This window comes from Lissotriton helveticus, chromosome 4_1 (assembly GCF_964261635.1).
Source record: "Lissotriton helveticus chromosome 4_1, aLisHel1.1, whole genome shotgun sequence".
NCBI classification, from domain to species: Eukaryota; Metazoa; Chordata; class Amphibia; order Caudata; family Salamandridae; genus Lissotriton; species Lissotriton helveticus.
The window spans coordinates 402,416,514-402,432,601 of record NC_136063.1 but is presented as its reverse complement, the minus strand read 5'-3'; the positions used below and the strand labels follow the sequence as shown (position 1 = coordinate 402,432,601).

The 16,088-nt window shown below is 46.7% G+C and overlaps 1 protein-coding gene across 19 annotated transcripts in view; it reads right to left on the bottom strand.

Moving 5' to 3' along the window:
* UBR5 (ubiquitin protein ligase E3 component n-recognin 5) overlaps positions 1-16,088 on the bottom strand; it is a 2,132,574-nt gene that overhangs the window by 1,277,117 nt on the left and 839,369 nt on the right. For all 19 annotated transcript variants that reach the window (XM_078686916.1, XM_078686920.1, XM_078686919.1 and 16 more), the window contains one exon: positions 2,570-2,667. In XM_078686916.1, coding sequence (XP_078543042.1) covers positions 2,570-2,667 — 98 coding nt within the window. The remainder of the gene's footprint in view (positions 1-2,569; positions 2,668-16,088) is intronic.

Here is a 16,088-nt window from a genome sequence, read left to right as displayed (position 1 = left end):
CTGGCAATAGCACAAGAATTCTCAAAGCGATTCAATGCCGAATCTGCCTGGTCTCCGAAGAGACACAGACCATCAAATGGCAAGTCCATGAGGGAAGCTTGGACATTCCGCGAGAAGTCCGTAATTCTAAGCCAAGCATGGTGCCCAAGGGCCACTGCTTTTGAAACTGATCTGCACAGTGAGTCGGTTGTGACAATTCTGCATCAAATTGTGAACTTTGCTGAGCCTCTCCTGTCAGTAACAGCTTGGGAGAGTACAGCCCAGGCCTCCTCCAGGACCTGTGGTAGCACTTGCGCAAGCATATCCCACAGTGTGTGATAATAATGGCAAAAAAGTGTTCACTGACCGCGATGTCAAGCAGGCAGAACAAAACATCTACTTCTCAAATAAGTACAGCCTCTTGGATTTCCCATCCAGGGGAGCGTCAGGGAAAGCACCCTGGGCGGTGGCGGCCTGGATCACCAAGCTCTCAGCAGTAGGGTGTTGGGTGAGGAAGTTTGGGTTCCCAGATGCAGGGCAATGACGGCCAATATTCCTGTTCCCAGGAGCCCTTGTGTTGGGTTTGGACCAGGTATCTAAAAGGACATCAGTGAGAACGTCAATGAATGGGAGTAAGGGTTCCTACGTGGAGACTCCCGGTTTCAACACCTCCGTCAAGAGATTAGTCTTGACTGCCACTGTGGGCAACTGAAGGTCAAGGACCTGAGCCGCTCTACACACCACCATTGTGTACAATGCTCACTCCTCCGTATTCACAGTAGGAGTAGAAAGCAGATCAGCATCTGGAAACGTGCCAATACTGCTGGCTTCACCCAGGTCCTCACACCAATCCACACTGTGTTCATCATAGTGCTGGTATTCTAAAGGGCTGTGACCCCTCCCAGTCTTCCCCGAGGCCAAGCAGATGAAAATAAGGCTCAGGCTCAGATCTGGGAGGCACTTCTCACAGCGGAGCCTGCTCTGTGTCAGGGAAGAACATGGGGATGGCACATCAACTTGACCGGCGCCAGTCTGAATCCAGGAATGGATCCGTGGAGCCCAACTGGTGCAGAACCAGAGGGGGGGGGGGGCCCTTCTACGCCGCGGGGCCCAAAGGCTCGTTGTGAGGGTTGGACCACCCAAAAATAAGGAGCATGGACTCATAGAACTCGCTCAGATAAGCGGGTGTCGCTGCAAGCTTGGGAAATTCGGAAAGGTGCAGATTCAGCCCAGGAGCAGGTTCTAGAGAACAAGGCCTAAAATGGCGAGTCTCCCTCATCTTGTCAGCCGACAGACTAGGAGAAGTCAAAGAACGCTTCGACTTCTTACTCCTTTTCTTATGCCTCCTACCTGAACGTTCCAACGACTAAGCAGGATGAAGAGGACTTCGGGGACCACTAACGATCCTGTGGCATTCCACTCGACCGTCATCTTGACAGCCGTGGATTCACATGCTGGGACGCAAGTAGGTAAGAAATCTGCAGCTAAAAGTGTCTATCAGACTGAGCTGCCAAATAAGGGAGGTGCAGCAGAGGTCGAATCATGTGTTATGGCTAAGAGAGGAAAGAAAACTTGGTGGGGGCAATTGTAATGAATGGCTGGGGAAAACGCTCACATGCACAGTTAAGAAATTCCAAGTAATATCTGTTTTTGAGAAGCTTTGACATTTTAATCTATTGCACAAGTAAATCAATGTCAACTGGGAAGACACAGGAGGAAAGAACAATAGCTATAGCCAATGCCATACTCATGGGCAGGATGTGAGCTAAATGAATGCCACAAAATGAAGAAACCAATTATGTCTACAAGTAATGTTACAAACGCAGTTGGACACCTGGACATTCTAAAAACTCTGGACAAAGAACTGTGCATTAAAAGAACAGGTTTTTTTGTTGTTTTTTTTTACACATCCTTGCTCTGTATCAGGTGGAAAATTACTCAAGGTTTAATGTGCAAACAGAAAAACTCTTGTTAAACATTTTGGAACAGGCAATTATAACAAGATAATTTTATTTCAGTACAATAAAACCTGAGGAAATAATCAGTCTGTAAAAAAAATACAATTTCACATATAGGATGAAAGGGCAGGGCTAGAAGTGAACATAATATTATACAAAAGTTAAACTTGAGGGATATTGACAGCACACAAGTAGTGCAAAATACACTACAGATCGTTCAAACTGTAAAGTGGTTCTTTCATTCTTTCTGCAGATAGATTGTATGTAGAGAAATGAGGTAAAGAAAAGTATGCTAAATAAATTGTGAAGATTAATGAAAATGTATGTAGTCAAATTAAGTAGTACAAATTACACTATAAGTAGTTTAAAAAATTTTTTTTAAAGTGTATCTCACATTCTTTCTCTCTTAGATCATTTACTTTAGAGAAATGTGGTAACAAACGAAAAGTAGAAATCAATAGTGAAGATCATTCAAAATGTATGTAGTAAAATGCAAATACAGAAGTGTAATTCATCACTTTAGAGCAATCTAAAACCTCAAACATTCGCCATTGGAAAAAATATAATGTTTACCAGTTGTGCCACCTATTCATACAGTATGCACTTTAGGTATCCGGTTAAGTAGGATTTACCTTTGGCAAGCTTTTGAGCAGTTTCAAGAATGGTTATGGCAGCAGGGTATGCTCTTCCACTAACAGCAGACATAAAAGGCGTCATTCCTCTGGCATCTCTGAAAAATTGAAAATATGTAATTAAAGCGCAAACTGATGTTCAAATGGGGCAGCTTACAATAAAATATTTTGATAGAAAAAGATTTAGAGCAACCTTCAAAAGGGTAATTAGCATTTCCCAAACCACTACATAGGACATTTCTAGCTATGCTAAGGAAATGAGGCCCAAGTCAAGAAAAAAGTGTGAGCTGTTCTGTATGATAAAATATCACTGTTAAGAAATAAACAAATTGAAGGCCCAAACCATGAATAACAATAATATAAAACTACTGCAAGAAAAACTCAAATGGGAAGAACAAAATTGATTAAATTAAGGGAGCAGTGCGAACATACATAAAAGTAAAGCTAATGTAAACATCATTTAAATATTCTATTGGTCAGAAATGCATGAGCCTAAACAACTCCATTATAGGCCTTCAGACGGCCAAATAAATAGTAAATCCCACCGGACTTTAAGGCCATCCTTATACACAATGTTACGTGTATTTTTAACAGATGTCATTGCTGCTTGTAACTTGCTTCTTCTGGTATTACACAGAGGTTTTCTAGTTTCTTAAGACAAACAGATGTGTGACTGTAGTTTCTATACATAAGGATCTCAGATTTGGAATAATCAAGTCTTCTTTATAGAGGTCTTCAAAAAAGACAAATGCATCCTCAATCTCTTCTTCATCGGAGATTATATCACCAGAGATTTGACATCTGAGGTTCCTAATTTGATTTCTTGTCTGGTTAGTTTTTGCCTTCCATGCTAGCAGCTTACCGCACCCCTCCCCTTAATCATGATTTGACAATTTGCTAGCTTCCCATTTCTTCCTTATAATTGCCTCAAGATAATCAGCTAACTCCAATGTTGCTTCTTGCAACTTATTCTTTAATTGTACCATATTTAAACCTCCTGAATTTTGTTCAATTTCAGCTTGAATACTTTGGATTACATTTTCCAATTTATTTATATCAACCAATTCTTCTTATCATTAGGGGCTTCAAAAAGGGGAAAGCTGCGGGTTCGGATGCTCTCCCAAATGAGATCTATACTCTGCTTAAAGAGGAACTTGCCCTGATATTACTGCAGTTGTTCAACTCTTTTTTTGGGTAGACAAAATCTCCAGTCGTCTTAGGATATGACCACTATAACTATACTTTTAAAACCTACTGCAAGAAAAACTCAAATGGGAAGAACAAAATTGATGAAATTAAGGGAGCAGTGCGAACATACATAAAAGTAAAGCTAATGTAAACATCATTTAAATATTCTATTGGTCAGAAATCCATGAGCCTAAACAACTCCATTATAGGCCTTCAGACTGCCAAATAAATAGTAAATCCCACCGGACTTTAAGGCCAACCTTATACACAATGTTACGTGTATTTTTTACAGATGTCTTAGGTGAGGGAAGAGGCATCTCAGTATTCACATTGCTGCTTGTAACTTGCTTCTTCTGGTATTACACAGAGGTTCTCTAGTTTCTTAAGACAAACAGATGTGTGACTGTAGTTTCTATACGTAAGGATCTCAGATTTGGAATAATCAAGTCTATGGTGGTCAATAAGCATGCAGTCCTTGATAGCACGAAGACAGCGGTCCACGCTAGAAGAATGTACTACCGCAACGTTTTACAGTTATCGGAGAGTGACTGGTGCAGTTGAAGCAGCTCGGTCAGAGGCAACTGGGCAGCTCAGACAAAGGTTGAAATGGGGAGGAAGGGAAACGGTCTTGGTGACAGCCTGCAATGTTCTGCTTCAATCATATTTGAGTGAATTAGGATTGGATACATCCCTACATGTTACTCTCATTAACATATTAAACAACAAAAAACAGGTTTCAAGACTAAAAGGAGTATTTAGTCTTTTTCCACTCCTTCCAAAGAAGGAAGTTGAATGTCTTGAAGGAAGTCTTCGATTTTTTTATCATCAGCTTTAGTCTTCTTTATAGAGGTCTTCAAAAAAGACAAATGCATCCTCAATCTCTTCTTCATCGGAGATTATATCACCAGAGATTTGACATCTGAGGTTCCTAATTTGATTTCTTGTCTGGTTAGTTTTTGCCTTCCATGCTAGCAGCTTACCACACCCCTCCCCTTAATCATGATTCGACAATTTGCTAGCTTTCCATTTCTTCCTTATAATTGCCTCAAGATAATCGGCTAACTCCAATGTTGCTTCTTGCAACTTATTCTTTAATTGTACCATATTTAAACCTCCTGAATTTTGTTCAATTTCAGCTTGAATACTTTGGATTACATTTTCCAATTTATTTATCTCAACCAATTCTTCTTATCATTAGGGGCTTCAAAAAGGGGAAAGCTGCGGGTTCGGATGCTCTCCCAAATGAGATCTATACTCTGCTTAAAGAGGAACTTGCCCCGATATTACTGCAGTTGTTCAACTCTTTTTTTGGGTAGACAAAATCTCCAGTCGTCTTAGGATATGACCACTATAACTATACTTTTAAAACCAAATAAAAATCTGAGGACATGTGAATCATATGCCAATTTCTCTCCTTAACAGAGACAACAACATTTTCACTCAGGCTTTAACAAAAAGATTGGATACGGTGATAGGATCTTTAAGTCACACCGACCAAAAAGGTTTAATAAGATGGAGGCAACTTTATGAGTTAACCCATGAACTAATCGTGATCATAGAACTGGCGAAGGTGTGTGGGAATCCCCTTACAGGTTACCTGGGCATTTTTGTATAAAATGATAGAACGCCTTACACTTGGAGAAACATTTGTAACGGCAATTAAAGCAGGAAAACAATCCATTAGCAAAGGTGTTAGTAAGGGAATCTTTCTAAACTAATAAATATTGATAGAGGGGGACTAGACAGGGTTGTCCCCTCTCCCCCTCTTTTTCAATATTTTTGTATTGAGCCCCTGGCTTGCAAATTAAGGGCAAATCAAAATATCCAACCTTTCACTTGTAATGGATGGTCAAAAAAAAAAATTGGTCTATACGCCGATGATCTAATGACCTTTATAGGTGATCGTACCAACTCTCTCTCGACTATTTGGGAAACATTAGATCATTTTGCAAGAATATCCAGATATTCCGTAAATCAACAAAAAACAGAATTGATTCAATGAAATACACAACACTGTAGCAACTTGATAAGGCAAGAAATAAAATACTTGGGAGTACAAATCGTTCATAATGCACAGGTTACTTACCTTTGGTAACGATATATCTGTAAGAAACAGTAGTTAGTGTTAGATTCCTTACCTTAGAATATCCCCAGGCATCAGGCTGGATCCGGGAAGTTTTCGTGAGCAGTACCCTTGAGCGTCGGTAGGCGTCGTCTGCGGCTCCGCATCCGTCGTCGGCGTTGTGATCTCCGGAATGACATCGGAGTACTTAGATGCCGCCTTCGCGCGCTGATGTCAGTTCTATACATAGCTGTCCGCGCCAGGTACGCAGAGCCATGATAGAAACCAACACTGGTGCCACAAAACTAGGGCCCTGAAAGGAATGTCCTTAACCCTAGATATCGGTTCACAGAAGGGGGAGGAAGGGTGGGTGGGGCGGTAAGGAATCTAACACTAATTACTGTTTCTTACCGTTACCGAAGGTAAGCAACTTGTGCATCTGAAAGAAACAGGTTAGTGTTAGATTCCTTACCTTAAAATAGATACACCAATAATACCAACCCCGGTGATGGGTCTGCGTACCAATATCCCACCAGAAAGTCCTGGAGAACAGAACGGCCGAAAAAGCCATCTCTCCGGACTTTGCTTGCCAGGCAATATTGCTTAGCAAACGTGTGCAGCGAGGCCCACGTAGCTGCCTGACAGATGTCCTGCGAGGGGACTCCCGGATCCATGCCAGTAGTAGACGCCGTGGCCAGAGTCGAATGGGCGCCCATGAGGCACATGGTCAGACTGATTTGCATATGGCCATGTCTGAACTGGGGTAGTGGAGTGAGCTAAAGAATGGTGTTGCATTAAACCCAGATCAGTTGACTGGGGGTGAGTGTTTGATTTGCTCAAACGCTCCGTCCATCATCCCCTTTGGTATCGCTTTGTTCACCCTAAGCTGGCAGGGTATGCCCAGACGTGGGTCCCTTGCTCACAATACCACTGGATTTAAGATAGCCTGGCTGATGAGGATTATGAATCTGAAACCGGTCCCAGGATGCTTGTTTCCGGTCCCGGGAAGACATGGCTTGGCAGTTCGTGCTGGACTGTTCCCATGAGGCACAGGGTCAGACTGATTTGCATATGGCCATGTCTGAACTGGGGTGGTGGAGTGAGCTAAAGAATGGTGATGGATTAAACCCAGATCAGTTGACTGGGAGTGACTGTTTGATTTGCTCAAACGCTCCGTCCATCATCCCCTTTGGTATCGCTAGATAGAAGGAGAGTGCACGTTTCGGGTCCAGACGGTGGAGCCTCTTTCCCTTTCGAGGGATGCGGAGGCGGAAAAGTAGGCAAGGTGATGGACTGCCCAATATGTAAGGCTGTAACCACCTTGGGCAGGAAAGAAGGACGAGTCCTCAGAACAACCTTGTCCGGATGGACAGAGAGGAAAGGAGGTTTAGAAGATAGAGCCTGGAGCTCATTCACTCTCCTGGCAGAGGTGATGGCAACCAGGAATGCAGTTTTAAGAGTTAGAAGACGTAGAGGACAGTTATGAAGTGGCTCAAAGGGAGCGCACATCAGATAAGTCAGTACAAGGTTCAAGTCCCACTGAGGCATCACGAAAGGAACAGGAGGAAACATGTGGGTGGTGCCTTTCAAGAATCTATTTACAACAGGGGACTTGAAAAGAGAAGGCTCATCAGGAAGCCTCAAGTAGGCTGAAATGGCCGAGAGGTAGCTTTTGATAGTGCCCAGAGCAGAGCCCTGCTGGGCAAGAGAAAGAAGAAAGAGGAGAACCTCTGAAATGGGGACAGAGAGTGGATCCACAGCCGTTGCTGTGCACCATGCCACAAATTTGTTCCACCTGCAGGCGTATACCGATTTTATGGAGGGACGCCTGGCTGCCAGAATCACATCACAGACTTCAGGAGGCAAGTCAAATGGCCTCAACTGTCGCCGCTCATTCGCCACGCAAGTAGGTGGAGACTGGACAGGTTTGGGTGGAGGACCGTCCCCATCTGCTGCGACAGAAGGTCCTCCTGAAGAGGCAGACGAATCGGGGGATCGACTGACATGCGGAGTAGCTCGGGATACCAGTATCTTCGTGCCCAGTCTGGAGCCACAAGGATGACTTGGGCCCGGTCTCGCCTGATCTTCTTCAGCATTCTGGACAGAAGTCGTATAGGCGGAAAGACGTACAACAGACCGCAGCTCCACTCGCAACAAAAAGCGTTTCTGAGCGAGAGCAGCCTTGGAAATTACAAGGCGCAAAACTGATGACATTGAGCGTTCTCTTCGGTGGCGAATAGATCTAACCAAGGCTCTCCCCACTGGCTAAAGAGGCCTTGTGCCACGTCCGAGTTCAGACACCATTCGTGATCCATCATGCACCGGCGGTTGAGTTCGTCCGCCCAGGCATTCAGGGAATCTGCCAGGTGTTGAACCACCAGGGTGACGCCCTGGTGTTCCAGCCATGTCCAAAGACGTGAGCCTCCTGACAGAGGGTCCCCGACCCCACTCTGCCTTGTTTGTTGCAGTACCACATGGCGGTGGTGTTGTCCGTGAATACCTGTTCTACACTTCCCCGGACAGAGGGAAGGAATGCCTTCAGTGCAAGATGGATCGCCCGCTGCTCCAGAAGGTTGATATGGAGCCGGGACTCAGCCGGAGACCAGAGGCCTCTGATCTCCGCCTCTCCCATGTGACCCCCCCCCATCCTAGGAGGAACGCATACGTCACTACTACGTGCTTGGTAGGGAAAGGGATCTGCCACTGACCCAATCGCGGTTCGTGAGCCACCACTGCAACTGACTCACAGTGCCCTCCGAGATCAGGACATGGTCGGACAGGTTGCCCTGATGCTGTGCCCACTGAAACTTCAGGTCTCACTGCAGAGCCAGCATCCGCCACCTGGCGTGAAGCACCAGAAGGATGCAGGAGGCCATCAGCCCCAGGAGCCGCAGCGTCAACCTGACTTAAACTCGGGATAAAGGCTGAAAGATCTGAATCAGAGCCTGAATATCCCGAACCCGCTGTTCGGGGGAGAGAAACCCGAAACTGCACCGAGTCCAGAACCCCTCCGATGAAAAGGAGCTTCTGAGAGGGGCGCAGGTGCAACTTCGGCACGTTGATGGAGAACCCCAGCGAGTGCAGGAGGTAGGCCATAGTCTGGAGGTGGGAGACGACTGTTTGAGGCGAGAATCACCTTCAACAACCAGAAGTTGAGATAGGGGAAGACTAAAACACCTGATCTGCACAGATGAGCTGCGACTACCGTCATCACTTTCGTGAACACCCAGGGTCGCTGGTAAGGTCGAAGGGGAGCACGGTAAACTGAAAGTGCTTGTGGCCTATCGTGAACAGCAGGTAGCGCCGGTGGGCCGGCAGGTTGGGGATGTGGATATATGGGTCCTGCAAGTCCAACGCTACCATCCAGTCACCAGGGTCTAGGGCAGCTAGGACCTGAGCTAAAGTCAGCATCTTGAACTTTTACTTCCGGAGGAAGCCGTTGACGCTCCAGAGGTCCAAGATAGGGCATAGGCCTCCTTTGCCCTTCTTGGGTACCAGAAAGTAGTGGGAGAAGCAACCACGTCCTACTTCTGGCTCAGGAACGCGCTCGATGGCCCCCTAGGCCAAGAGGGCCATAACTTCCTCCTGCAGAAGTTGCAAGTGATCCCCCAACATGGGGTGGCACTGCGGTGGAATGGCTGGAGGAGTCGCCCTGAAGGGGAGGGAGTAGCCACTCCGGACGATTTGCAGCATCCACCTGTCCGACGTGATGGAGCGCCTAAAAGCTCGGACTAGGAAGGCTTTGAGGCAGATGCTGCAGGAGCAGTTATGGACTGACCTTGCCGTTGTCCCCCAGCACCGCCACGGCGGTTACCACGTCCGCCGCCGCGTTGAGGTTGGTTCTGCGGCCTGTGGCTGGCAGGACGTGTGGGGGTGCCCCTTCCTTGGCCACAAAAGGGGAGAAAAACAGAAGTTTGCTGGCGCTGGCCAGACAGGCTCAAGGACTTGACCGTAGCCCTGGAGTCCTTGAAACGATCAAGCACACTGTCTGCTTTGTCGCCAAAGAGGCGACAGCCATCGAAGGGTATGTCCATGAGCGTGGCCTGGACATCGCCCGAGAAATTGGCAGACCTCAGCCAGGCATGGCGGCGAACCGCAACCGTCGTGGAAATCGCCCTTCCAAGCGAGTCCGTGGTATCCAGTCCACACCTGATGGAATAACGCGCCGCATCCCACCCCTCCGCAAGGGCTTGGGCGAGCCGGGCCCGGGCCTCCTCCGGGCACTGGGGCAGCATGTCCACAACCGTGTCCCACAAAGAGTGGGTATAACGGCCCAAAAGGCAAGCGGTGTTGATAGAAAGCAACCCCAAACTCAATGAGGAGAACAGTTTCTTCCCAAACTGATCAAACCTTTTGGATTCCCGATCCAGTGGAGCGGTCGGGAATGCGGTCTGGGGCGTAGAAGCCTGGATCACCAGGCTCTCGGGGGTGGGATGCAAGCACAGAAAGCTAGAGTCGCCCGGGGCGGTGGCGTCGGGCCACGTTCCGATCCACAGGGGGCACTGTGGAGGGCTTGGACCAGGTGCCCATCAGAACATCCGTGAGAGCCTCATTGTATGGCAGTAGAGGCTCAGAAGACCTTACTGGTGGCTGAAGCACCTCAGTGAGGAGGTTAGTCCTCACGGCCGCAGCAGGGAGTTCAAAAGCTAAGGCCTTGGCGGCCCTGCGCAACACCACACCATACATAGCACCCTCCACCATAGGCACGGAGGGAGGAGAGATTAATCCAGTGTCAGGCGATGTGTCCAAACCACTGGCCTCCCCTAGCTCATCTGCCCAGTCCTGGCTCAACTGGCACTGCTGTGCCAGAGGGTTCTCAGACCCCTCCCAGTCCTCCCCTTCATCCGTGTCCTGGTAAACAGGCTGGAATGACGGGCCGGGTCGTAGGTGAAGGCCTCACCCATCAACGCCGTTCCGACACCGGACCCGGGCTGAAACTGTGGCCGGAGTCGTCCGAGGACGGCGCCGGGAGCAACACTATTGGGGTCGGCGTCAGCGGAGGAATCGTAAGGTAAACTGGCGTCGACCGGGTTCCAGGCACGGATCCCACGGGGGCCGGCGGTGTTGGGACCGAAGTCGACGACGGAGCAGGGGCCCAAGCCCCCGACACCGCCGGGCCCGGATCCACCGGCCCTGCGGGCCCCAAGGCACGCCAGCAGGCCTCAACAGAGGGAAGTGAATACTCATGGCAATGAGGAAATCACGAATCACGGTGTCACTCGCAGGCCAGGGACCGGAGGGCATGGACCTGGAGGCAGCGCCTGCAGCTCCGACGGAGCCGTGCGGGCAGTGTCGCCCGAACCCTCAGCCGGGTCGCGCGAGCGGAGTCTGAAGAGCGATGTCGCCTATTCGACTTCTTCTTGGAGTGCCTCGACTTACCGGAGGACTTGGAGCCCAACGAATGATATTGATGACTCGACGAGCGACGACTGCGGTGCCGCGACCGGGCCCTCGCCTTCTGCATCGACCGGGACATCGAGCGGCACGGAGCTGACTGCCGGATCTCGAGTAGCTTGCTGGACCACTCCCGCCTAGCTTTCGAGGTCAAGGCTCGGCAGTCGGGACACGACTTATCGTCGTGGTCGGCCCCGAAGCAGACGTTTAAGTACTCCGACGACATCATTCCGGCGATCACGACGCCGACAACTGACGTGGAGCCGCTGACGACGCCTACAGATGCGCAAGGGTACTGCTGACGAAAACTTTCCTGCCTGACGCCTGGGGATATACTAAGGTAAGGAATCTAACACTAACCGGTTTTTTCAGATCTGGAAAAACTAGACTAGATACATTTTGATAAGTTAGTTGTATCAGTTAGAAAACAACTGCAGGCATGAGGAGTGCTGCCATTGTCCTTTCTTGGCAAATGTAATCTTTTAAAGATGTCTGTGTTCCCAAAGTTTTCTTTTCTTTTTAACACTAACCCCCTAAAATTTCACAAAGCATGGTTGAAAAAAATACAAGAAGAGTTCACCAGTTTCATCTAGGGAAATAAATGTCCCAGAATTGCCCTAAAGAAACTACGCAAGAAGAAAGAGCTAGGTGGTATAGCCACCCCAGATTTATACCAATACTATTGAGACTTTAATTTAAAGAACTTTTGTCAGCTTTTAAAGGATAGCTCCAGCTTAGCCCCTTATTTAAAGGCTCTTGTAAAGGATCCTCAAGTTTAATCAGAATATTTTCTCTTCAAATTTGGTCACCCAATTTTTTTTTCAAAAGTCAAACAAAAAATTCTTCAGAATGCAGCCAAGATTTAGTACTACACAAGAATTACATAGCAAATACCATACTACTGTGATTCCGCTCCTATTTGGGACTCTCTGGGCACCCCGGCCTGTCTTTTGGACTCATTAGCAACCCAGCTACGAGAGAGAGTGAGATTAACTATTGGGGTCAACTTCTGGAAAACTATAAATTAATTCCATGCCAGAGATTGTCCGAGGTTTCCAGTAACTCTGTCTCCAAATTTAAATATCAATTAGCCAGCTGGGCCAACACTATGGATGAAAAGGGTGAGGGGAACTCTGAGGCCAAATCTAGGATAAAACTATGACCCAAGCTACAGAAAGAAATCACAGAGCAGTACTGGCTGTTTATTCAGGCAGAAGAAGGGGCTCAGAATTCATTGATGGAGAGCTGGAAGAGTGAACTGCCGGATAAGGATCATGAATTATTATGGCAAGTATCTATGGCTTATTTATGGCGCTATGTGAGATCTGCCCCAATAAGAAAAAAGCATCTCTTCACTGTCCATAAGGCATATTGGACATCTCGGAGGTTATCAAAAGATGGGAAGCCGGACAGTAAGAAAATGCTCCAAATACGGTGAAGAAAATGTGAACGAAGCACATAGATTCTGGCAGTGTCCCTCAATCCAGTTCTTCAGGGAGAAAGTGTATGAGAAGTCTTAGGTCAAGAACTAAAAGTGAGCTTGGATATTGTCATTTTTGGGGTTTTAACGGGAGCGGCAGATAATGGCAATTTTACTAAAATACAAAAAAACATTATTTTTGTTCCAATACTGGTGGCAAGAAGGGAATTGTGTAGCAAATGGATACTTCCATGTTCCGCCACATAGGTTGAATGGATCCATTCAGTACAAAGGGTGACCACTCTCGATCGAGCTACTAGGTTAAGTAAGAAAAAAAAATGTTGGTAATTATGGGACATATGGTTAGAAGCCTATAGAATTAAGATAAATCTCAGACTTCCAACTTGATACACGTTTATTATTATTTAGAATTTAATCTTGAAACTTCGTTTTTTTGTTTTTTGTTGCTTTTCTATTTTTTCCTCTTTCTAATTATTTGGTCCTATGATTAGTAATATACTTCACAGGTTTCGGCTTCTCTGAGTCAGAGCCACTATTTTATTTGTCTGTTTCAGTGAAGTTAATCCTTTTGACCAGACGGGGGAACATCACTCCAAAAAACCCAGGATGTCTATAACATCTGCTGATATTACGGAGAGACCGGGTACCCCTGTCCCATTAAAAACGGACCCCTTTTTTGATATGGTCTTGCATGTTGACAAATGACAAAAAAAAACAGGCTCTGTAGAAGTCCATGTACTGGTTTTGCTGTGTAGGAAAGTGGGTTTCTGTTGCAGTAACCCCCCACTTTCACCTGATGTGCCGTGTGCCTCTGCCAACTCCACCCCTCAGGTGGGGGAGGCAAGGTGAAGCACAACTCCTAGTCCCCGCCATCTTGCAGATGGGGAACTCAGCAAACCAGGGACGGGCTCATGCTCCCCTCCCACTAGAGGGTGGCATAATAGGGGGTCTTCCCACCCGAGTCAAAAATAAACCTGGGACCTATGGTGCTGAAAGAAGAATGAATAATTGACAAATTCACCAGTACAAATTATAATGATGAATTTAATGGAATCATACTGACCTGTGCTCATTCTTTTCCCAAGAGAGAATATGTACTAGAACGGTAATTGCTGCACAGACCTCAAAGATAAAGTGCCTTGGGCAACTATTGCATATGCCTGGAAGGGGCATGGTGTCTATACTGCTTTAAAATAAAAATAAAAATACTTAAATGGTTGGTATCAATCAAAGTCTTTGTGCTGGCTTTCAAATAAACATAAAACCCAATTAGCATGGCCCAAAATGAGGACTACAGGTAATAGAAAGCAGGGCCCATGAAGGTGTGTAAACTTAAAACTAAAATTCGTTCGTAGAGTGGAGAGGAAGGGCGGGCATTAAGTAATCTGCGGCTAGACTATGTCTCTAACAGATAATGTGTTACCGAAGTTGAGTAACTTGTTCATCTGATAGCGACATCTAACTGAAGATTCCTTAATTTTGTAATCAAATGCCATGCTATATCACACCCGGAGGAAGGTCTGCAAAATGATCCTACCGAAAGGTGTCAAAGAGAACTAGCCGGTCTAAATTAAGATAAAAGATAAAAGACCGGACTTGTGTAGGAAATTACATGAGAAGAAGCACTATCTCTCCATAACCGCTGCCGCAAGAACCACAGGGTACAAAAGAGAGAAAAGCCTTGCAAGAAAAATGAGATTATGGCAATGAAACAACACTGTGTTAGGGGACCACAGTGAAAGTTATAATAAACATTATGTGAGAAAGTGGCTCCATATATACTGGACCAGAATAAGGTACAATGTGTATAGAGTCCACAAACCCCAGAGGTATAACAAAAGTTAAAGCCAGGTGTGACCTAACCCTCTAAAGTGGTGGCTTGGTCGAGCAGTAAGGCAGTACCAGAGGACAGTGTAAAGCATTTGTTGCACACTCCATCAGCAAAAGGTTTCACACACTCAAAGACTGAACTCCAGGCCAATTGTTTTTATATCAAAATATATAGTTCTTTTATTTCTAGAACCAACATGTATCTAAATGTACTGTTCTCAATAGGACAGCTCAATGGATTTCCTTATATAAACACAGTTGATTACTTTGTAGATTACTTTGGTAATTCCAGGACTGGCTCCTAGGTTCAGTCCTGGGGTCTAAGCTGAAAACAGTTTAGCAAAACCGTTTTAGGTATTGTAGTGATTTTTCAGGAATAAAAAGCCATTTTAAAAGTTCACACTTGGAAACTTTTCAACAGAAATCTGGCAATGTTATCCAATGGGAGAAAATTCAGGTTGCAGGTAAAGTACGATCTTGTTAATTTTGTAATCCAGTACTGGGCTCCTGGGGCCGGCACTGGGGTCTCAACTTAAAACAGGTAAGTAATTACGTTTCAGTATTTCGTATGTTTTTTAAAGAATATTTATAGTTATCAAAAGTAGACACTGCATAGAAAAGCAGACAACGGATTCCTATGGAGAAAATACAAGTTATTAGTAAACCCGCTAGGAATTACTTTTGCGGTTCAGTACTGGGCTACAGGGTACAGTACTGGCTCCTCTCCTGATCACAGGTGAGTATTTCGGAATTCGGATGATTTTATATGAATATTTTACACTTTCAAAAGTAGACACTTAGAAGTTTTTTCAAGTCAAACCAGTCAATGTTATTCAATGACAGGTAAGTGAGTTACCAGTTTCCTGGTGAGAACTAGACTGGTGAAGTTGTGGTTCTGGGCATAGACTCCGGGGTCCCCCAGTGTCAGGTAGGTACAGTTGGTTCACTCTCAGCTGCAACAGGGGCGGCCGTGTACACAGGTAGTTAGGCCCAATGTTATCCGATGGGGGACAGGGGGCCTCCGGTTGGTGGCTGCTGGCTAGCAGGCCACGCGGCTGTGGGAGCTGGGCTCCTGGTCACTTGCTTAGGACAAAAGGGGAAGCAGGATAGGACAAAGGTGGCACAGCAAACGGCACTCGGGCGGCTGGATGCAGGGTGCTTTTGAGCCGTCGGGCGCTCAATGTTATCCAATGGAAAAGGTAAAAAGGGAACAAAGGCTGCAGGCTCAGGGGCGGAGACTCTCCAGGGGTGACCAGCACGTCGAGAGGTAAGTTGGGATCTTGGAGCACAGGTAGGTACCCCAGAGGGAGGAACAGGGGGCTGTAGGGCGCCGGGTGCAGGGGTGTCTTTGGGTGTCGGAAAAGCTTACCCTCAGCTGGTCGCGGTTGGGGGGGCCCTGGTTCTGAGTCTGCAGGCGTTGTCTGGTTCGTCGAGGAGGGTCTTTAGGCACTGGACTTCGGGTCCCAGTCGCCAGGGGGACGTCCTCGTGGTCTTGGATCACTCGGGAACAGGCTCAGCAGCTGCAGAGTAGGCTGGTCCGGAGCTTCCTGGCTAGCACCAGGGGGCGTTGTTGCATCACAGCCTCTACTGATGGGAGTCCCAGT